The 24,863-nt window shown below is 37.1% G+C and overlaps 1 protein-coding gene across 1 annotated transcript; it reads right to left on the reverse strand.

Moving 5' to 3' along the window:
* Cap-D3 (Chromosome associated protein D3) lies at positions 1-24,863 on the reverse strand. Its single transcript, XM_088230877.1, has 18 exons — positions 24,096-24,863; positions 23,509-23,669; positions 22,354-22,473; positions 21,314-21,457; positions 18,655-18,831; positions 17,023-17,190; positions 16,112-16,258; positions 15,574-15,726; positions 14,833-15,020; positions 12,819-12,969; positions 11,103-11,360; positions 10,254-10,374; positions 8,761-8,938; positions 7,390-7,742; positions 6,150-6,232; positions 4,867-5,031; positions 2,953-3,090; positions 1-769 (listed from the first exon to the last, which is right to left on the reverse strand). The coding sequence occupies exons 1-18, from the start codon at positions 24,772-24,774 to the stop codon at positions 494-496; spliced, it is 3,660 nt and encodes a 1,219-aa protein (XP_088087003.1). The 5' UTR covers positions 24,775-24,863; the 3' UTR covers positions 1-493.

Raw genomic sequence — 24,863 nt, forward strand, 5'->3', positions numbered from 1 at the left:
CAGTGTATAAAAATTTAATTTTTGGTATAACTCTCAATATACAAGTAATAGTTTTATATCTTTTTTTGAATAACTTATTCACACAGTCGTCACAAGTTTTCTGGTAAAAATATTTAGATACATAGTAAATATGCATTATGTATATTCAGATATGCGGTAGTTTGTTGTGACAGCGTCCGGTCGAGTTTAAATCAAAATAAGCTGGTCAATATATATTTTTTTAAATGCTTTTAGAAAAATCACTCCAGTATCAATACCAAATGGTGCATAGGGCACTGAATTGGTACACCAATCATAGCATATGTAGAAGACAGATAATCAGTCTTATGGTAAAGTAGCAGTCCGGGGACTGAAATATTGGAGTGTAATAACATATTTTAAAATAAATATTTCATGTCGGGAATCGAACCCGAGATCTCTCGCATGGTAGGCAATCTCACTGACTACGAAGCGGACATATTTAGATAAAAAACCTTAATGTTAAATAAATGTTTCAAGTATCATTATTAAGAATTAAACTCCGTTTGGCCCTCTGTGTTCGCACATTGGTAGATTCTCTCCTCTTTTTCTTGGTGGGTGGTTTTGGTTTTCTGGTCAGAGGAGTGTCCATCATTCCCTCCAAGTCCGGCTCCAGGAAGGACTCGTCCTCGAGGCACAAGGGTATGTTGTCCACCCTGGACTTGTGGCCTGCGAGTGGTGTCGTTCCGCTGTTTTGAAGGATGTTAACTTCTTCCATCAATTCCTTATCTTCCTCCAAGAGTTCTTCGATCTGTAAATTATTATATTTGAAGAAAAATATTAAAAAATCATATCGATGGTAGAGAGGCAAAATTTCCTAAGCGACATGTAGCCAACTTTACAGAAGAGCCAATCAAAGTATTTTTTTTTACTTAATAAAAAAAAAACTATTTTTATTTAAATTGTGTAGGAATCACGCCTAAATAATCGGCATAAAACACGACTCTTCTGTAAAGCTGCTAACATGTCGCTTAGGAACTTTCGACTTTCCACCGTTGATATTCAATTTCAATTTTGAGTTATAAACCAATAATAAAATAGAACAATGAAACATGGGCGTCAACAAAGAATTTACAATGCCAAAAATTGAAACTACCTGTAGCCAAAGATCACCAGCCTCTAAGTAATCATTCAAAACATGTATGTAAAATAAACAAAATGTGAAAATATTCATTGAAACTTCAATTATTTACTTATTAAACTTCTTGTATAATATGTAATAGTGAAAGAACGGCTAAAAAGATTTACGATGTGAATGTTGATGGATGCAGAAAACATGAAGACAGAGAGAAAGGGTATGACCAAATACATGAAGATCTCAAAAGTCGGAATAATCAGCACGCATGCCCGAGATGTATGAATGTAGAGGAAGCGAGGTATGTAGGCAAAGAGAGAGTAAAGCAATAATTTATCTTGTACGCCTACCCCTACAGAGAAAAGGCTTGATGGTTTGTTTGTTTGCAATATCTTCAAAACGTACTAAAATTAGTTGTTCAAGGTTGGTACCAAATTTTAAAGCTGTTTGTAATTAGTGAGCAGAGATTGGTAATAAATAGTGCCATTTTCATCAATTAAAAAGGACACTTTACAAAAGTGATATAATAATAATAATGATTTATTAACAACCGTAAAAATTCCTTAATCTAAATTATTTTTGGTAATAGATCTCTCTGGATTATGTGTAGTCTGCTAGTTAACAGGCGTCGACGACAAGACGGTCAAATGTGAAACTGGTGTCGCGGGTTCGATTTCCACAAGTTGGGAGAAAAGAATCCAAGAAAGATTTTTTCTCAATCGGTCTGGGTGTTGTGTTGTATTTTTTATAACTTCCTTCAGTGCAGTATTCTGTCATTATAGATTATTTTTTGCACTTACAGCATTGTGTCAAAACAAAATTAAGTTCTTATGAATATACAAATGAAATTGATTAAGCCGTGTTAAGCCTAAATGCTATCTTCTTCTTTCTGTGCCATATCAGGTCTCCCCGACGTCGGCGATCACTCTAGAGTAGGCATTCCGGTCCTGCGCCAACTGGAACAGCGCCTCAACCCCGCGCACTCCCGTCCAGTCACGGATGTTTCTCAGCCAGGACATCTGTCGCCTTCCAACTCTTTCCCTCGATCGTTCCCATCATAATCAGCTGTAGAAGTGTATATTTGCTTCCGCGCATGATATGGCCCAGATATGCGAGTTTTCTCTGTTTTATTGAGGACAGGAGTTCTTTTTCGGCACTGGCTCGTCTCAACACCTCCACGTTGGTCACTAAATCAGTCCACGGGATTTTCAGCATTCTCCGGAGAAGCCACATTTCAAAAGCCTCTAATTGGTTCATGGAGTTCACCTTGAGAGTCCATGTTTCAAACCCGTAGAGCAGTATTGACCACACACAGCACTTGACCATCCTCTGTCTCAGTTTTAAATTAAGACTATCACTGCAGAAGAATGATTTCATGCCATTGAATGCTGATCGTGCTATTTCTATTCTGCATCTAATTTCCTTATCCGGATCCAGATCAGAAGTGATTTGACTGCCGAGGTATTTAAAGTTAGTCACTCTCTCGATTGTTTGACCATTTATTCGCAATACAGCATTATTGTGAGGGTTTCGGCTAAACACTATCATCTTTGTTTTGGCCACGTTGATGTTCAAGCCCATTACTCTAACCGCTTCGTCAATTTTACTAAGAAGAAGGACACATGCGTTGTCAGCCAGGATAACGGTATCGTCAGCATATCTGATGTTATTGATAATTTCGCCGTTAATTCTTATTCCCTTCCTGACATCAGAGAGAACATTCTTAAATGCTATATCTATAGGTATTGCCATAATACAGGCGAGCATCCTATAATATATTTGAATATTCCTGTAGAAATGTTGAAATAATTTGGATTAAGTAACAAAGTTTAAAATTATTCCTATAAACAGCAACCGACCTCCTGTTTATAGTCCCGGAGCAGGTCGCTGACGTAGGCCACCAGGTCGGGGATGAGGGGAGAGGAGGATACTCGCAGGCGCCGGTGGAGGCTGATCACAGTTGGGACCACCACTTCCATCACATCCTGTTTCGCTTTCTGTAACATTTGTACCACAAACAATTATGCGTAGAACCCACAAAACAGAGACAAATAAATATGAATATGAAAATATTTAGGTAAAATCTGGACAGCAATTGAATCATGTATTTAGCTATTATTAACATACTTTGTAGTCAGGTCAAAAGAAAGAGTCTTAGGTTGACATCCCGATATATCGGAAGAAAGAAAGCTGTTTCAGTGAAGAAGTTCAGTGTTTTTTCAAAATTATGATGATATTTTTGAGAATCATATTATCGGCGCTATGATTTTTTAATGTTTTGTAATTTTGAAATTACTCCACGTGTAACGTCACAAGTTCTCTTCAATGAGTTCTGCTGATTGATGAATTGGCTTTCCGTAAACCGGAAATCTATCCCAACATCATTGGTTGATTTGGAAGAACTAGTGACGTCATTTAAAGTGGTTTGTTTTAATTTTTTTTCATACATTTTCAAGAAACTTTGCCGTGCAATTTGATGCTCTAATTTTTTAAGAAAACATTTTTTATATCCCATTCCCCGTAGCACTGAACTTCCTTATATGTGAAAGGGGGTTGTAGAGAACGAATAAAGAATTTTCTAAAAAAAAATTTGTAAGTAAAACTATGTTTCATCATCATCATCATTCCCTTTTCGCATAGGATACTGGATTAGTTCACCAATCGCAGCATATCTCGATCAATTTGTTACATGAAGGTAAGGTGATCAGTCTTACGCTTCAGGTTCCAGTCCAGGGACTATGAAATATTCTAGTGTGAAAACAACCTTTAAATAATTATTTCATATCAACCATGTCGGGAATCGAATCCGAGACCTCTTGCATGGTAGGCAAACGCGCTGACCATTACACCACGAGGCCATCGTTGACGAATTATGTTTATTAACCACTAAATGGTAAATCACTTCACTCACGGCAAACTACTGAATTTGGCATACGAATATCGGTGATTATATTTAAATGCACTTTTAACTAGTAATAATGGCAGAAAATCTAAAATCTGCTTTCACTGTCTATTAATGTATTAATGGGCCTAACCAATTACATATTATGATTTCTGTACTTCCGAGGTGCCAGTTTTTGTAAGTTGTCGAACAATCTCAATAATTTATTACAACATGAAGTTAAGACGATCCTTACACTTACCGGTCCAGGGATTGTGACTATTGCAGTGTAAAGCTACTTTTTGAATCATTATTTCATAACTTTATCAGAAATCGAACACAGGACCTCAAACATGGCTGCCAATTGTTAGATAAATCTGCATATATATATTACATGATCGCTTTAGTTTTATTTGGTCAGCCATAGCTAGTGTTATTATACATATGGTAAGTATACTGGCAAAAAGATTCAACTCTCAAATCCCTGTTTTGAGAATTCAAGCATTTAAGTTTTTTTTCCAATTTTACTCTTTTATATCTTATTTAAATATAGTTAGATGCCAAGTGCTCATTTAAGAACATGTTTTTAATTTTTCCGTCTCTTAATTTTATAAAGGTAAATATTAAGTTATTTTAAGCTTTTAGCCTGAATAAAATGCCTGGTATATGACTTAACCTTAAATTTATTTTTAAAACTCCAGATATATGAAATTTAATATGGCTTAGTGTATTTTGCCAGTTTGTAGAGCATTAAAAACTTTACAAAACTGCATCATTAAGTCAAATCCGTATATTTTCGGGTTAACGTTTTTTGCCAGTATACCCACAATATGTTCTTATGTACTTTAATGGTATCAAGCGTTACTAACACAGTGAAGGAATAACTGTATACCTTTGACATGATGTTTGTGGTAACTCTGACTGCCATATCCTCGGACGGGGGTTTGGTTTGTGGAGGCCGGGCAGCACGACGAAGGCAGTACAGCGCGTCACGTAACACTTCTGTTCCCGCATCACCCACCTTACTCAACTCTCCCGCTTCCCGGCAAAGTTTTACCTGAAAATTATGTGTTCATAATAGGAAGCGTGTTATTCATTTTCCTTAAACTATGCATCAGATTTCGATTAGTAATAACTTCAACGGGTTTACTGTGATAAGCACATCAAATGTTGCTTTATACTTTTATTTATAATGAATATAGGTGCATAATTTAACCATTGATGTGTTTTGTAGCTGAAAGACATGCCGCATTCTTATCCTTATCGGTCAGGCATATTTACAATCACATTTACTATTTAATAATTACTAAACGACCCAGTACCTGCTTTTAATATTTTATTTTATTCAAATTATTACCACTTTACATCTATTATTTTTTTTTCACTTTACTATGCTAAGCGTTTTAGTTGAGTAATTTTAACTGCAAACGGGGACTACACCGGGATATGCATTAATGTAGCAAACGGCAAGAGGTGAAGATCGGCGCCTCAAAACCAAACTCCGCATGGCTAAGGGAAAGAAAACCATGACTCGAAACCGGCCGACCCTCGGGGCCCTCGCAGCCCAGGCCGCGAGAGCGTGGAACCAGTATCTTTAAAATCTTTGGATTACGAAAACATCACCATCCACAGTTTCGGATAAAAAATGGCTTCGGAAACAGACCTGGCACATCCCTACCGGAAAAAATAGACAAATCCTCTCTGACCGATCAACCCTGCGCATAGGGACCTACAATGTACGCACCTTGCAGACCCCTGGTAATTACATTACAATTTGCACATATTTGTAGTTTGACCAGGACCCATACTATCACCAAGGAGTGGCAATATTCATATCGTAGCTCAAAGCTCCACCACTGTCCTTCAGTGGCATGCTACCACAGAGGATGCAGACGCCTCTGCCGAAGAGCATTTGTTACACTCTGAGTTATCTAGGGTTCCCAGATAAGATTGTGTAGGGTCCACACGCTCCACTTAGGGAGGGTATAAAAAGAAGAAGAAAGAATTCCAACTGCTCATGCGGTGTATAGCTTTAAGCCCTAGGATTTTTTATTTATTTATTTTGTTTAGTGTTCTCAAGATAATTTTTCTTTAATGGTGCTGTGCTATACAATTCACCGAACTACATAATAATAATAATAATACAAGTGTAAGTTTGGGAAGTTTTAGATTTACCTGAGTGTTTAATCTTTGTACATCACTCATATGGGATAGCATAAGCTCATAGATGGTATGCCGAATTTCACGTTTTTCTTCACCTGCAATAAATATATAAGCTATAGTTTATAATATATATTAAGTACGAGGGCTGTCTGTAAAATAAAGTCTCCAAGGTGCTGCGGTCGCGAGGAACGATTTTACGTGCGATCCGGCAACATTGGCGTGTAGCCTGGTTTCCCTCCACTCCAAATCGCCACCACGTTGCACTCTCTGTGACGTTTAGTCTCGGCGTGGCAGCCGTTTGCGATAAAGCTTCCACTCGCTGCACCCGCCACGTGTGAATTACACTCTGTAACTTGTTTTTCGTGTGCAAAGAACAAAACCCCGGTAGCCATTCAGTCTCAGCTACGTGAAGTGCATGGAGAACAGTGTATGTACAGACGTCCATGATAAAAAGCGTGCCGGATGCATCAGTTTCAGACGAAGTAATTGTTAAAGTGGAAAAAGCAATGCTTGCAGATCGACAGGTGACGGTTCGGGAGCTCTGTGGCATGATTCGTGATGTCAGTAAGACCACTATTGACAAGATTTTAAGAGAACATTTGGGATAATACCACAAGGTCCCCACGCCGCTCATGCACCGCTCTCATTGCCAGATTTGGATGGAATACTCTCACACGCCCCTTCTACAGCCCGCCCAAATGACTATCATCTCTTCCTTGAATTGAAGAAACACCTAGGTGGAATAAATTTTAGTATCCACAAGGAGCTGACAGAAGATGTTGTGCGCTACCTGCGCGACGCGACAGGAGAGTTCTATGACACAGGCATAAAAAAGATGGTACAGCACATGCAAAAATGCAACGATCGCAGTGGAGATTATATAGAAAAATAGGAAAAAGCCCAAGCTTTCTTAAAACGTATGTGTTAATGTAAACAAATGTGTTTTACCGAGTGAAAAATCATTGGAGACCTATTTTACGGACAGCCCTCGTATTTATAAAATCGTAAAAATATTTTTGTAGTGAATTTCACTACTTTAACCGGGTTGTATGGTAGTATTGAAGACTCACGGACCAAAGGTCTGAGGTTGAAATCTCACTCTGCTACAACTCGATATCCATTTTTCCAGCAAAATTTATTTACGACTTTTAGGAAATGGTCTAAAAATTTTAATATTTTTATTATTTGAGTAAATAATAAGAACTCGAGTATTGCTCTTTTTTTTTAAAAAAAAAGTATTCCATAATAAAACCTTGTAAAGTAAACAGTCTCTTTTCCTCTTCAGTGACGTGGAATTTGGCATAGGTGGAATGTCCCTCATAGCGATTGTAGTAAAATATGCACTCCACAAAGTTGTGGTACAGGATATTCTTGTTCCGCTGCACGAGACAGTTGAGCAGGTAGTAGTTGGCGATGTCGCGCACCGCCTCCTCAGGGTCGCACACCAGCGGGAAGTAGTGGAAGTAGAGGGCTCCGCGCAGTCGCAGGAAGTCGCCCACCAGCAGCTGCGTGAGGAGTTGGGCTGCGCAGCGACGCACGCCAGCGTCTGCGCTGCCGAGGCAAGCGCACACGGCGGGAAGCATGGGCTCCACGATGGACGTGAACCTGGAGGTGAACGCCGGATTATTAAGATTTTTATTTTACTTTTACATAAGAAAAACTTAAAATTATTCGATGAGTGGGTACGTCTGTAAAAGTACCCCCTCCATACCCTAAAAAAACATTTTAAAGACGTGGGTCTTCTTATCAGTTTCGCTCATACAAAAAGCAATGTTTTTTTTTGGTAATAAATGAGTTATTCTTCTAAAATTTTCAATTTCATAAATCGTGATTTAAACTGAGTTTATCTCTACTACTTTCACTGCCCCTTCCAATGTGAATTTGGCAAATTATAATTATATGGAAGGCCTTTGTCGGATATTGCCACTCGAATGGTAGCAAAAACTGTGTTTACTCGTATCAAATTCAGTTACAAAAGTCTATGTCCAACGTCTATAGATCGATGACACACACACGCCAAATTCTGTGGGATTTACATTTAAATTGTAAACGCATATGATTGCGCAGGGAAGCCATTTAATATTTCTTACTGATTTCATTCTTCGACAAACAATTTTGGATGCCATCTTATAAGTCAAATAGGTGTTAGTTTTCACTGTAATTTTACACGGGATCACCCAAAAAATATTTTACATTTTTTACATTTTTTTTTTTTTGCACCACAACAGGCCAGTAGGCCTAATTACAGTGGTGAATTACATCACAGAGCATCCAGGCTTGAGAAAAATCACATTTTTATTTTTTGTGAGCTCACCGGGAATCGAACCCGGAACCTTCCGTGCGTGAGTCAAGCGTCTTGACCACTACACCACGGAGGCCGCCATATCTGTATAAGTCATATTGTGTTTCTGTTCATATTTAGTTTTTCTACGTACTTTCAATAGTATCTTCAAATTATATGACATTAACAAAATTTATTATTGAAATAATAAAAACTTATTATATCTCTTCACCTAACCTTCCACAAACCTTATAGAGTGGAACAATATTTTGAGTATTCTCTTTTTTTTGCTGGGATAAAAAAGGGTTAAAATGTCTGTTCTAAATAGAGTTAAAAAAGAACCTTGTGCACAGATCAGCCAACACGCACATGGCGTTGACTTTCAGGGGCAAAGGGCAGTCGGGGATGGCGAGTAACCTAGCACACAAGGGGGCAGCCAGCCCTGCCGTCGTCCGCTCGCGGATGCTCAGCTTGCCGAGCGCAGCAACGGCGCACGCACGCACACTCGAGGGAACTTCGTCTGCAAATTAATTAATCATTAAAAAAAATGATTATGAGGTGCTTTGTGATCGACGCTCATTCTAAAGTAGTCACTATTGTAACCAACCCGTTACAGGAGGGGGAGTGGCTTCGTCTCACTGGTTCCTCGCAATCGGCCTACCTAGAATAAACGGGAGGCCTGGCGAACCGAGAAAGTACTGATCGCTAAGTCAACCTCAAAAGCCCTGACAAGGGCTTTCCAATGGGCCGTGTTGGTGCAGAGATACGATCGCAGTCAGGGCAGTCAAGGCAGCAACCAGCAGCAAAGAGCGAAGTCCGGAGCGGGCGAAGGGCGTCAAATGAAACACACAACTCAAGTGCCTGGAGCAAACTGACTTTGTTTTTTCTATACTTGTTATAAAGCATATTTGGTCTACTGCCCGTCGCCCATATATGGGTCGCCGCTGCGGAAAGGGGGTAAGCGAGGCCCCTAAATTCGCCACCCCCCCACTCTTCCTCTACCTAGCGGCCGGCTACGTAAAAAGCGATATTCAGCCGCGCGTGGGTCTAGTCGGCAGTAGACTCCGCCGGGCACAACATTGATACAATAAATTAACATATAGTATACAAAAATCCCCAAATTACTCAAAAGGATGCCTTGCCACGGTAGATTAAAAGCCCTAGGACTTGCATCATTGGAAGAATGGCGGAAAAGAAGGGACTTGATAGAAACTAATAAGATACTCAATAATAACTGAATAAGAGATACTCAATAATAATGACTGCCCCCTGCATGAGATGTTTCAATTAAATCGCAACACAAATTTACAGGGTCATAACTAGAAGCTCTATCGTCCCCAATTCCACCTCAATCCCAAGAAAAACTTATTTTCCAGCAGGGTAGTTTCAGACTGGAATAAATTGCCGAGTCTAATTGTCCATTCCATTTCGGTCAACCAGTTCAAAAACCGTTTGGATGCTTTTTTGAAGGAAGAAGAACGCAGACAAAAGCAGTACACGAGATATAGGCGCTTCAGCAAAGGCTGCCTATCTTTAACGAATAATAATAAAGATATTATATTTTGTAATCTATATTTTCCTCATGATTTAGCCAAGGCTGAACCCGAAAGTGGAACGAACCACCTTTATTGGGATTCAGCAATTTCAAAGATATTTAAAGCCTTGGCAAAGGAACAGTTGCGATTTAAAACCAATCGATATCATTATTAAAAGTAAGGGATCAACAAAGGAATTTCTCCATAGAGAGATCAGAAACTGATATATAACCCATTTAACTTAAAATAAAATACACATTATAAACAACATTAATTTTATTATATTTATGTTTTACTGACCTGGATGTTCCGCATCAAAAGATCCTATGAGATCTATGAGTAGTTCGATTATGTCCTGTGATGGGCGGCGTTCTGCCGCTAGAGCTAAATCAGCCATAGCTAGCAATGAAGGGCCTTGGATCTAAAGAAAAACAAATATGCATTTTGTGAGAGATGTGGGTGTGACATTGGTAATAGCAATAGATAAGACTTGAGGGACTCCGTTGTGAACTGCTAATTTTGCTTATTGTGATAAACATACTTTTTAATTTTAATATTCTTTTTAATGATTTTTAAAAAATTGTTTTAATGACTTTTTAATTTTTAACACAATATGTTAGCGTGTTCATTGAATGAAACCATTGTGATATAATATGTATATATAAACTTTTTATGCTTTTTTTCCTCTTTTATCTACTGTATTGAAGTGTTTATTTCTACACAATATGTATTTTTTGTATAGTAAAAGGCACTACGTGCCGTGTATATTAATAAATTAATTAATAAATATATCTACGCAAATCACAAGAAGTCACTCATCTCTTTTTAATATATAATATGGTAAACTGGTTAGAAGATTATCTTCAATATCTGTTTTACAGATGTTAGTTTGGATCAATTGTCACGTTACGTTATCAGACATCGGTGTTTTTCATGTAATTTTGTCCATATTACAATTTTTTACAAATAATAATTTATTAGTAGTGTTTAGTTAAACTACTTAATGAGGAAAGAAAGAGTTTCTAGTGTAGTGGAAATTACACATTGGTTTAATTAGTGTCCTTATGAAACCGGACGACGTAGAAAAGTCAGTAAGTGGTTATATACAATTATTTGCGAACATTGAATAATACATTAAAATGAAGGTACCTGCGAGCGGGAGGCCCTCAGGAGGGCGGCCTCCCCCTCTGCCGCGAGGTCTCCCGCCCAGCGCGAGTCCCCGCCCAGGAGGCGCGTGAGGCGCGCGGCCAGCTCCACGGCCCCGCGGCCCGCGCCGGCCGGCAGCGCGTTGTCGCGCACGCCGTGGATGAGACGCGAGCGCAGCACGGCAGCCTCCACCTCGGGAATACTGGCCGACCACTCGCGCAGCACCTCCAGCACCAGCGTTATCAGCCGGCTATCGCTAAACTGAAATTATTATAACTAGTCATTGGTCGGTTTATTATTATTATTATAAATCTGGAATGAAAACATCTGTAAGTAACTACAGACCTATTTCTCTTCGGAATGTTATTTCAAGTTATCGAAAAAGTTTTAAGGGCTCAACTATTAAAATATCTGGAGGACAATAACACTTTATCTAGTTATCAGTTTGGTTTCCAAAAAAATATGAATAACTCTGATACACTTTGTTCTTTGACCTGTCAAGTAATAACTAAATTAGATGAAGGTAAAAGTTGCACAGGAATATTCTTAGACCTAAGTAAGGCTTTCGATACAATATCATATGACAGACTATATGGCAAATTGGATAATCTGAATATCGTTGATACTGAACAAGCATGGATCAAAAGCTATCTTTTAAATAGAACCCAAATAGTGCAAGTAGATGGATATTTGAGTAACCCGCCAATTACTTTTGGGGTACCTAAAGGCAGCGTTTTGGGACCAATCCTTTTTCTACTATACATAAATGATCTATATACTTAAGAGAGAAAACAACGTAAAAATAATAAGTTTTACTGATGACACTGCTCTACTCATTGATGGAAATACCTGGGAAGAAACTTACCAAAAGGCAGAAAAGGCATTATCTGCTATTAAAAATTACTCAAACCTTTTGACTTTAAATGAAGATAAAACAAAATTTGTAAATTTTAGTGTGACAAAAAAGGGAGATCCAAAATGTAATAAATTAATGATTCATACGTGTAAAAGTGTAATGCAGTGTAGTGATGAAAACAAGTGTAAATTTATAAATAAAGCTGATAACATAAAATATTTAGGAGTAATGATAGATTCGAATTTAGACTGGGCCACTCAAATCGACAATTTAACAACAAAAATTTAAAAAACTTTCAACTCTCTAAGAAACATTCTTGACAAAAAAACGTCTAAAAAAGTGTATTTCTCATTATTTCAAAGTCTTATTGAGTATGTTATAATTGAGTGGGGTGAGGCTAGGAAAAATGCTATTCAAGCATTAGAAATTGCACAAAAATGTGTTCTCAAGGCTCTACTCAGGGTCCCTATCAGGACACCTACAGCTGAGGCGTTTGAACGAGTAGGTGTTCTGAACGTCAGGCAACTATATGCTAAGGCACTTCTCGTTCACACTCATAAACATGAAAGAAATCAATTTTACAATACTAGCTATGAAACGCGTCTTAAAACAAAACAGCTATACATGGCACCTAAAATGGCAACATCATTTGGAATCAGCACTAACTTTGTGATTTTACATGTTACCGGTTAATAAATCTGTCATATATCATTGAATTTAGGTGAGCAGTTATATGCGTAGGCATGTGAAATTTTTCCTAGAAAATGTACTTTACAAATAATGTAAAATGATACAATTTCAGCAAAAAATATATACTATAATAATACATAAAACTTTTCATTATTTATTAGTAAGACTATTACCATTATTTCAGGAGTCATCTCATTGTAGTAGTCTAATACAAAATGTACATCCGAGACCTTAATGTGGCGAGTGATGCACGAAAGCAGAACCCAGCAGGCAAAATTATTCTCTGTACCAATATGTGTGTATAGAATATCTACAATACGAAAACTGCAAGAAAAAATACACAAAAATGTCAGTACTTTTACCTAACAACTAAAAACATTAATTTTTTTATTTTCACTGGGCTAAAATAATATGACAAGTAAAAGAAAATATTTAAGGCGTTAAATTGGGACAACGCATCAGGCCGGGAACCCTTGAGCAATGGTCCGATATTATAAAGGTGCAATACTCTTCAATGGCAAGAGTATTTGCCTCTTAAACATAGTTTCGCTGATGTCAATCTCTAAAGTTATCATGTTCAGCTGCACGACTGCTCTTCCTATCGGTGACCAGAGACAAGTTGGTCTTGAAAGCCTGGAGGTAAAATATCCTCGTAAAGGACACTAAGGTGAGCCCTCATTTTTATCTAATGACTAATGACGTCGCTTACAACCGCAATTTTGCTCCGATGGTCCATTCCAGACTTCTGATAATAATATACACTCTATTAATTTTTTGCACAGGGATGCATTCTAGAAACTACCATGGAAAGAAAGTAAAAAATAGACAGGTTTTTCCATATCTCTGGAAATATTAAATGACACTTAAACATACGGAGGCTTTCCTGTAATTTGTATTACTTAATACCTAAAAAGGGTATGACTTTCGCTAAAATAATTTTTAAACTGATTAAATTTATTTAGTTCGGATTTTTTTGCAACACAGAGGGAAAACATTTTCGAGAAGGGAATATGCAAGTCTAGGCATTTACAGAGCTTATGACCACTCATTGGCTGGTTTTAGTGGCCACTTTACACACATCATAAAATTCACCATTGTGCCCATGTTAAAACATCCACACTTCTTCAACTCTTCTATCTGTTGACTTTTGTGAAGTAAAGGAGCTGAAACTATTATCATGTGGGTGAGATTCATCAAGATGAACCAATTCAGTGTTCAAACACGGGCAGAATGGTGAATGTTACACAGTGTGTAAAGTGGCCACTTAAACCAGCCAAAGACAGGTCATAAGACTTGTAAATGCCTAGACTTCCATATTCTCTTCAGAAAAATGTCTTCCCTCTCTGTTGCAAAAAATTTAGATCTAAATTCCCTAGGAAGGAAATCCAGCCTGTCTGGAAATATTGTTATTTAGTGTATATTTATTTATTTATATATTTAATAAACGCCCAGAGGACTCTAACAATATTTGGTTAAGAAGTACGTGAAGTATTATAATAATTGACACAAAATATAATCAGAATTATTTCACTAATATGTATATTATAAAAAAGAAAAAGTAAATAAGTAAAGATGAATAGAAATAAAAAAAAGGGAGAATTAAGGGGATGGCCATTCAATGGAAAAGATAGCTAATTTAATAACAGCAGGAGTGGTGTGGAGCAAGTCCAACAGCTCAGCATGATTATTAACTGTTCTGTGGATGCTCACTAGGGGAGGGGAAAATGGTGGGTTGTTCAGATGCAGATATGAATGATGATTCAGATGCTGATATGGTGTTATTCAGATGCTGATATGAAATTGATATTTTTGATTTAATTTTTATTTTCATATTTTTAAATAATATGTATGCTTCCACTTTTCATTATGTTGAGTCCCAACTCAACAAATGATCTTTGATCTTGTGGAGTTTGGGATATGTTACTATTTTATGTAATATACTTTTGTAATTAAAAATAAATAACTAAAAGGGACACATACTAATAATTTGAGCATTTATCTCGCAGCCACTTATTCATACTTTGTATGAAATGTGTGGACATTACAATGTCTCCTACAGGTGAAACTGGCGTCATGATGATGCTCGTGACATATGGTTGATTACATGGAGTGTGATCTTGTGAAAAATAGGTATAAAGTTTGATTAATACAGTACTGTTTACAAAAGTAACTAATGTACTAAATCACCTGAGCACTTTGGAAGCGGAGTTGGCGAGCTTAGCAGTACCGCGCGCCAAGTGGCGGCGCATGTTCTTGCGGACAATGGCGGCCAGCAGCAACCACGGGCGGCGCTCTTCGGCTGAAGGGGTCGGGGTATACTTGCTCAGGGGGCTGAACAAGAGCTGACGCAAACAATCGACCACCAACTCTTGGGCCTGCAAATTTGTATTTGAAATATAATTATTACAAAATTCCAAAAATTTTTACAATCCATCAGAAAATGCAGCAATCAGGCAATGAGGAAGTTCAGTGCTATGGGCAATTTCTTACGCGCGGTAAAAATTAGAGCATTTCATTGTATAGCGAAGTTTCTCAAAAAAATAATAAAAATTCATAAAAATTAACTACTTTAAAAGACGTCACTAGTTCTTCCGAATCAGCCAACGATAGAGTGCTGTGATAGATTTCCAGTTAACGGAAAGCCAATCCACGGAACTCAACAAAGAGAACTTGTGACGTCACAGGCGGAATCATTTCAAAATCACAAATCATTAAAAAATCATAGCGCTGAAAATACAATACATAAAAATATTTACAAAATATTTTTGGCTCAGTTTGATAGTCTATTAAAAAAAACCACTGAACTTCCTCATTTAGACGCTGAAATTTTTTTCTTTTGAATGAAATGAAAAAGGATAGTATGTGTTTTGATGATACATTTGTACCTAATTAGGCAGACTACAAACTTTTATATAGACGGATGTTTACCTTAACTTCAGGGTCAGACAGCTGGTTAAGTGGTCCAGCTAGCCACGCCTCCAGAGTAGCGCTGTTGCTCCAGTGCTGAGCAAGGCCAGTGAGACAGGTGATGGCCGCACACCTCACCATCACACTGATGTCACGGCACAGGGCGACCATTGGCTGAAATAATTCATTATATTTAATCAGAAAACAGTTTAGGATAAGAAATCTAAAGCTCCTAAAATACTCCTTCTTTGCTTCATTCATCCTCTACCACTTCTCATCACTTTCCTTATTTTCCCATTCCACCGTCGCTGAGGAATTCCGTGCCGAGGAATACATTTAAAAATTATTTTTGTTGACAAATAACAGATTTCGCAGACCTGACAGATAAATTGCTGCCAAGAGATAAATTATTTCTGTTACAATTTAATGTAAACAATGTTTTGAGTATGTCCAAATGGACATTGTTTAATAAATACGCACTTACCTTTAAACAAAATGTTTTAGTAATATTCAAGTGTCTTATTTTTTATTAAATGCAATTTAACTTGTATTTTATTACCTCCAAATTGCCAGGGGTGAGTAGAGCTTCATTTTTTAGGAGAATGTTCTCGACGAGAGATAAGGCCGTCCGACGTACAGTCACCTTTTCGTCCTTCAATTTCTGTGCTGCCAGATTTAATAAGCCTTCTTCTCCTTGAAACACTTCCTGTAAAACAAATTTATTTGAAAATTCATTCACATATTCCGGTATAAGTTTCATTTGCATAAGTCCCTCTCTATACAATTTTCAATCTAGGCCAGTTGTTTGATTGGCAATAGGAGTATGGGTATCGGTTGAAGGCTGATAGTTTCGGTGAGGCATTCTTAACTTTTATTTTATTACTTTTTACAACTGCAACTCTTTTAACTTGGAAAGAGTTCAGCGGAAGTTTTTACGCTACATACAGTTCAAAAACAGTAAACCTTTAAATGAAATTTGCTACCAATTTTTGATGTCTGAGTCGAGGTTACCATTGCTCTCCACCAGAAGGACAATTGCTGACCTCACTCTAATGCACAAAGTTATATGCACCATAATAGATTGCGCAAAATTACTCTCCCTGATAAACTTTCGTGTACCCATGAGGACCACCAGACTCCAACACATGTTCTATAATTGTGCTGAGCTGTTGGACTTGCTCCACACCACTCCTGCTGCTATCAAATTAGCTATCCTCCATCGAATGGCCATCCCCTCAATTCTCCCCTATTTTATGTGTTTCTCCATACATCTTCACTTTATTTCCTTTTTCTTTTTTTTTAGAATAAAACATGTTAAGTGTAATAGTTGTGAGTTTATATTTGTTATTTTCTGTAATATTTTATATGTACATTTAACTGTATATTTTAAGAGCCCTCTGGGCGTTTATATTAAATAAATAAATAAATGACTCAATATTAAAGATTAGACACACATTTTTGAATGCCTACCTTGATAGCGGCCTGCATAGTGGGGTTGGTGGAGGAGGGGCAGGCGGCGAGGATAGCCACGGCGCGAGTGCGCACGGTGCTGGTGGAGTCCTGACAGCGGTCAAACACCACCCGCAGAAGGTCGCCGTGAGCTACCTTCTGATGCTGCTCCGACACACCGGGTACCGACTATCCGATAATACATGTATTAATTATTTGGGAATATAAGGAAATTATTTGTAATTGGAGACTTGACCTGACCATATTTGAACAATGAAGAGCAAGATGCGACCTTATGTGGGACTTCAAGGTGAATCATACACTTCATGTAAGCAAACAATAGATTTTCAAAACATTTAAATAACTAATAAGAAACTGCTGATACGAGCGTAAATAAAATAAATTGAACACTGGACAATAACTATATATAAGTGGCAGCATCTTTAGTTAGTCAGTTCATAGTCAGTTCCAACATGAAGTCCAGTTCAGTGCACAGTGACCAAGTAAAACATCTAAATAGTTACTTCCTCTGTTACTCTGTTGATTTAACATGTAATAAACGCACACCGAAGAACAACACCGTTTTCTTCTGTCAACCCCCAACTGGGTAGGAGCTCCCATGCATCAAATCCTACAAAATGTATAAATTGCAACATGGGTATTATGACTGCGAACTTGATGAAATTTTCACATTTAGCCAGAATATGCAACTGAGAGGACATTTAATGAAATAGAAGCCAAAGTCAAAATCTGCTATTTATCAAATCTTCCAAGAGCAACTTATGTTTTTATGCCCCCAATGTCCAGAATGTGTAGATTAGTCAATTTGAAACAAAACTTGGAACTCTTTAGGGTAGTTTTCGTAGATCTCAATTAACACAGTGTGAGATGAAGATGGATTGGCATGGGTTAGCTCAAAGCCTTATATATTGATTGTGCTTTTGAATATATTGCATCCCATTATTTTATTGTTCTTTTTTGTTACATAGTTTTATGTTATTTTTGTTCAGTTTCTAGTACTTATTATATGTGAAATAAGCTTACCAGAAAGACAAGATAGGGGCATATCAGCTCACACACTCTTTACATCTCACTCTCGATACTACAGGTATATTCGGGAGTGAGAGAGACAATTTAACGCATCACACACGCGAACATCAAAGTTGCCTGTAGTTCTGTCTCTCCGGATTTTGTTAGGGGCGGTTTTTTCGCCCGCGTTGCGAGCATGAGCTAATGGTTTTTTTTCATGTTTTTAGCAATTACTTTAAAAGTATTAATACTTTTGATATAAATTTTAAATAATTTAAGCAATTGGCTTAAAATTGGCTTAAAATTAAATTATTCTGATTTAAAATCTCTAATTTTTTGCATTACACAGCACAGTAAAGCGACGATGTTTTTAGCACAGTAAGGGAGGGGTTAAAATAAAATATTTTATGTCAACCTTTCCAGGAATCAGACCCAGGACCCCAAGTACGGAAGACGAAAGCGCCAACCATTACACTACAAGACAGACTTATCTCCACTGGATTTTCTTTTCAGGATTTTTACCTGAGAGTAGCCATCAAGTCAAAAACACTCACCCTGGGTTTTGGTTATATTTCACACACAGAATTGTATTTTTCTACCGCCTGGACACAATAAAATTCTCACAGAAATCTCCGGTTCTGCCTCCACATCCATTACAGAGTCATCTCGTGAGGTCGACGGAATGGGCTCCGGTGAGGGGGCGTCGTTTACAGGAGCAATAGCAGGTTCCATCTCTCCGCCACTATTCACAACCGCTTCTAAGTTCCTATCTTCCCCTGCCACAAGACTACCGAGAAGCTCCTGTGAAGAAAACAAACTATAATATCAGTTTCAGTGGTGTATTGTTGTTTCGGCGTTAACTTTGTGTAATGACATTGTAAACATTGAACAAATGATCACTTCAGACCATCAATGGCTTCCTGGGTTCCTATGTGTTTAGTTGTAGTTTTGACCTTGCATTTGTACCAAATACATTTTTTTAAACTGTTCAAAAAATTGTAAAATATCCATAACAGCCCCTGTAAGGAACATATATGTGTGTCAAACTTATGACTATTGGTATCTTTAATGTAAACCAAATTTTTCAACACAGCCGATAAAAGACATTCAATTGTTAATTATGAATGTAAAACTTAAACGGACCTTACCTGCATTTTCAAAACACTTAATGCTTACTGCACACATGTTTCAGTGTGAGTACAATAGGTCAAACTTAACCCACCATTCTCCCCTCCCCCAGTGAGCATCCACAGAACAGCTAATAATTATGCGGAGCTGTTGGACTTGCTTCACACCACTTCTGCTGCTATCAAATTAGCTATCCTATCCATCGAAAAACCATCTCAATTCTTCCCTTTTAAATGAGTTTCTGTATTCATCTTCCCTTTATTTTCTTTTTCTTTTTTTTCAGAATGAATTACATGTTAAGTGTAATGGTTATGATTTTATTTTTGTTATTTTTTATAATGCGCTCTGGGCGTTTATTAAATAAATAAATAAGTGATGCTCCATCTCTTTTGCAATTAATTTATTTTCATGTTCCCAACTATGTCACCAGAAGTCAAAATCTGTTATTTATCAAATCTTCTAAGAGCAACTTATGTGTTTATGCCTCAATGTCCAGAATGCATAGATTAGTCAATTTGTAACACAACTTGGAACTCTTTGGGATAGATCTTCCGGCTTTTCGTAGATCTCAATTAACACAGTGTGAGATGAAGATGGATTGGCATGAATTAGCTCAAAGCCTTATATATTGATTGTGTTTTTGAATATATTGCATACCATTATCTTATTGATTTTTTTTATATATAACTGTTGTAATTGGCTTAGGTGGTAATATAATAAATCAATTATAGACATAACTTTCTAATGTCAGTCACAAAGAAAGGGACTGACTGTCGCTGCGTAATTAGTCCGTCTCAAATGCGTTAGTGTGGTCATGTGCAGTAGCAAAATATTTTCGTCTAAACCCGGACATTCTTAGGAGAACTAGACTATAAACATACGATAAACTTAACACATTGTAGTCGGGCGCTTCGAACAATAGACTCTAGCCTATAGCGGGTGTTTTTCGCGATTAGCGCAAAAATATATCGCTTTCTTAAAATTGACACAATTTCTAAACCAAATAATATTTTCGATCGAAATTTTCAAAGAAATCATATTTGACATTTGATCATCAAAAATAAATAAATTTAGGTAAAAAGTGGTCAATAATTGGTTTTACTTTGCATAATCGGTCGGAACTATCTATGATTTCTTCATTGTTAGAAAAATGCCACGCTTTCCATATCTGCCGAAACCGGTCTCTGGACATCGTTTTAGCAAAATAAGGAGTTTCGGTTGTTGGTTCAGTAGACCAGTACTCGTCCCTTATATCCTTTCGAACTTGTCCCATCAAAATAATCAGCCCCAAAAACTTTTTCATTTCTTTCAAAGTAATATTTTTCCACTTTCCCGATTTTTATATAATTTGTAATTATGTGAGTTTTGGTGGTAATATCTATTAGATTCGTTTATAAAATATTCAAACAAATCATTACCGATAAATAACTCTATCGCATCACTTACAGTTTGAGGACAATGGACATTTGAATTCAAACCGCGGCGGCCTAAAAACGATTCCAGAACTGGAGGATTATCAAACGATGACCACTCGTCCACATCCTCATCTGAGCTCGTCTCCGAATCAGAATCACTTTCAATAGTGCGACGGGGAAACGTTCTAGGTCTTGGTATTTGTTCATCATCACTCGGTTCTTTGTCTGACAACTCTTCAATGTCATCATTCCATGAACAATTAGATAAATTGTCGGCATACACTTCATCGTCACTATCATTGGCTTGTAAAGACATTTTTGTAGGGGTAACGTCCTATACAATGCTAATATATTCAAATAAGAAAATACCAAACAGTAAACAAAACAGTGCGAGCGGTATGAAAAATAGTCCAATACGTGAAATGACTCAAACTAAACTGGAGATTGAGATCGCATAAAACTCTAGATTTCTGGCGACGCCTTTACAAGTGGCACACTAGCCAATCCGGACAAGGCATCTCAAATAACGTCGACAGACTGTCGCCTAGCACCCCAGGTAGCAAATCACCCTTCAAGGCGTTTTATTTCACGCTGATAACAAACCCGTTTAATGCCGTTTCCCGCCAACAACCGACAGTCGACAAAAACGGCATTTGCCGTGTCCCGCGGTTGACCGACAGTCCGCGAAAAACGGCAAATGCCGTGTCCCGACGACAATGTGTTAAAATAAATCAACTTACTACAGCGAACAGCCTCAGTTGAGGTTTGGCATTCCTCGATAGCTTCACAATCCACTTCAGGAGATCAGTGTACTGCTGGAGAGACATCAGAGAAAGAAGCCCAGCGACTAGCTTCACCCGAGAAGTGCGGTTATCTGCACGCTCCTAAAAGAATCAATAAAAAATCTTATAATACATAATGGTATTCCAGGCAAGGGACAATTTTAAAGTAATGACATTGAGCTCTAATGTGCAGCATCCTCGAAGTGAAATTTTATGAAAATGAATATATAAATTATCCACAGATACTATTATAGAATAAATAGCATTTGAATAAACAGCATTTAATAATTATAAAATTTAATTAAAAGCACTAACTTTGCGATTATTCATTGTAATTAATGAAACAACTTTGTTTTCAATAAGTTATATTGTACTAAAAATATTTTGAGTTTGTCCAAATTTTTGTAGACAAGGACTGGATTCAACTCCCTGGGGAGCTGTTTATATTAACATTTTACAACAGAGATGAAGAACATTTAAGAGAAGGTAATATAGAAGTCTAGGCATCTACGGGGCTTATGACCTGTCAATGGCTGGTTTAAGTGGCCACTTTACACACTGTGTAACATTCACCATTCTGCCTATATTTGAACATCTATATTTCTTCAATTCTTTCATCTGTTGAAGGTGAATCGGCAGAACGGTGAATGTTACACAGTGTGTAAAGTGGCCACTTAAACCAGCCATTGACAGGTCATAAGCCCTGTAGATGCCTAGACTTCTATATTACCTTCTCTTAAATGTTCTTCATCTCTGTTGTAAAATGTTAAATTATATTGTATTTTTCGAAGCTTCCTTATCAATATATAATCTAGTAATATAATAGCAAGGTATAAAATAAATTATACCTTGATAAGGAAGGTTCTGTAGCTTCGAAACCGGTCAGCAAAAAATATAAATTAAGCGGTTAAAACCAAAGTAGTTTTATTTTAATTTTAATCAACAACTTTGTTTTACTACCAAATTAATGTTTATTTTTATGAATGTAATATTTTTACCATTCCCTCGGAGTTAAAGCACAAATGCTGTAATAAGCAGATAAATCCCGGCATCGCCTTAGCTCCGTGCTTCATTAGAAGAGCACCACAATAAGTCACCCCGGAAGCTCTCCACAGCAACTGAAAATTGAAATAGAGAAAGTCATACAAGGGAATGTGACCAAGTGCATTTTTGGCAAAAACATAATGAGTAATGCATGACTATCTTGAGATATAAGTATCTTGTAGGCTCTTTGCTGGTTGAGGGTTGTTGAAGCTCCTACCCCAGTTAGAGATTGACGGGGGACACGAGGTTGCTGTTTAACACTATTTATTACATGGTAATAAATAATTAATTGTGTTGCGCGAGTGTTACGGCGATGAGGGGTTGAACTGGCTGCACTACATGCTGTTCGGCCTGTCTCTTTATAGGCCACGTTCCTTCGTTCTTCATATCTCCATGGTAGGAATGATGCTAATGTACTGCAAGACGTTGCTCTCGTCATAATGTGCAATACTGTTAGACTTGCAGAATATGCTGTATTGGATCCAATATAAAATGATGACTTGCTTCATCGTTCGTCGCTCTATATTTCGGGTAAAATGATTAAGCATGTGTATGTGTAATCGATCATGGACTGCAAACCCCACAATCTTATTAACATAATAACAAAAGTCCAATAGACATTTTGGAGTCATTTTATGAAAGGATTTAAATACCGTCCAACAGTTTTTTAACCAGTGCAAATCTCGAATATGTTGCGAATTGTGAGAATATTTTTTTTACTCCTGTAATATTTTGTTTATAATCGGATTTATAATTAAGACAATATTAAAATTAGTGGAAGTATTAAGGCCATAGGCACCATTCAGTGATAAAGTGTACCATAAACTTTCAGTGATCTAAAATTCACAAAATATATAGGACTTCTATAGTAATTCTGATTAGTAATTTGTAAAAAGTATACACTTTTCATTATTTATATTAATGTAAAAAAAAAAAGGTTACGCTGTTTTTCGGACCATAAGAATCACTCTTTTACTCTGAAAATTCAACCGAATTTTGGGGAGCGTCTTATGGTCCGATGTGTCTTATCGTCTGCAAAATACGGTAAATGAGATGGGATCGGGTTACTTTTGGTAGCAGTCAATTTTTAACTTAAATGGGTCAATAACCTGAGTTTTTTTCGTCCCATTTAAGGATGTAAATTTGGGAAGAAGTGCCTTATATATATGGCTAATTACAGTCTCATCGGGTTCTTCCTCTTCTTCTCCTTGAATTAATAGTTCTATTATTTTCAGTGCGAGGCCTGATAATTTCATTAAAATAAATTTATCTGAAAATAAAAGTTTTTTAAATCATCAATATCAAAATATGTTAATAAAGTTGTAGAGTAAACATACCAAAAAGGTGCCTACCCAAAATAAAAAAATAAATAAAACCTTTTATTTTCAAATTTTAAAAATGGAATAAAACTATGTATAGTGAACTAAATTCTTATTTAAAAAAAAAAAATTTTGAAAAGATATTTTAGCATTCTTATGATTAACCTAAATATTTCAATTCTGGGAGGCATATTCAACGAGTTGTGAATAACTCGCTATTAGAAAATGGGAATCAAATTGTGCCAGTGGGGTTCAAACCTCGGACTTCTGATCTGTGAGACTGCGACACTATCTACGGGTCCACAACCCGTTAAAATGGTTTTTTTTAAGTTACTTAGTGAAATAAATATGGTCTTAAAAATATGAAGAAAAAATACCTAATGGAACCCGCATATCTACATTTGTATTACCGACAAACTCGACTAGGCAGCAAATTGTCTCCTCCACGCTATCATCGTCAGTCAACTTCAAATTAAAGTTGTATACCGAGACGTGGAGTTCGCTAAGAAGAACTTTAAGTTGCCGATTTAGGAGATTCATTTCCTCGACAAATCCATCGCTGAAGGAATTGGTTTCGAGGATTTGATTTGTGTACTTGAAGCATGTAAGGCACTGGATATACATTTGGGAGTGGTAGATCCGATACACTCCGCTTCCGGGAATCATTAACATTGTCAGGTAAGTTCTTGCTGCTAGAATCGCTCCGACTCTATTGTCTTCTACCAGTAAGTTCTTAGGGGCTTTCTGCAGTAGATGAAACAGGAAAGCGGTGAGTTCTCGATGGTCAATCAAAGTAACAATGCTTCGCCAAGACCGGTCTGTGTTCCCATCCTCCGATTCTTCTGATTCGTGAAGCCATGTCTTTGACGCTTTAATAAAAGAGTGCAATATTTCATTGACGTCTAATGTTTCGATATGCGCCTCATATTCTGGCGGTAAATCGACATTTTCTAAAAATTCCTTATCCCAAATATCATCTACCCAGTCCCGGCTTAAAGATTTGAGGCTCAAAGGGTGTAGTAACTCGGAAATTTCCATTATAACACAATAATGCATACAATAAAGCCATACAGAAAATTATTGAGTATAGGTTACATTTGTTTGTTATGACGTTTGTTTGCACTCGTTTGAATTGCCCATAGATT

The sequence above is a fragment of the Micrasema longulum genome, unplaced genomic scaffold (assembly GCF_059751315.1).
Source record: "Micrasema longulum isolate JH-2025_06_02 unplaced genomic scaffold, ASM5975131v1 h1tg000824l, whole genome shotgun sequence".
Taxonomy (NCBI): domain Eukaryota; kingdom Metazoa; phylum Arthropoda; class Insecta; order Trichoptera; family Brachycentridae; genus Micrasema; species Micrasema longulum.

Excerpts from the sequence above, each read along its gene's own strand:
- Cap-D3 (XM_088230877.1), bottom strand. The coding sequence starts at position 24,774 with ATGCATTATTGTGTTATAATGGAAATTTCCGAGTTACTACACCCTTTG. Across the intron at positions 16,259-17,022 it reads CTATGCAGGCCGCTATCAAG|GAAGTGTTTCAAGGAGAAGA; the intron begins GTAGGCATTCAA and ends TTTGTTTTACAG. Across the intron at positions 7,743-8,760 it reads TTGGCTGATCTGTGCACAAG|GTTCACGTCCATCGTGGAGC; the intron begins GTTCTTTTTTAA and ends GTTCACCTCCAG.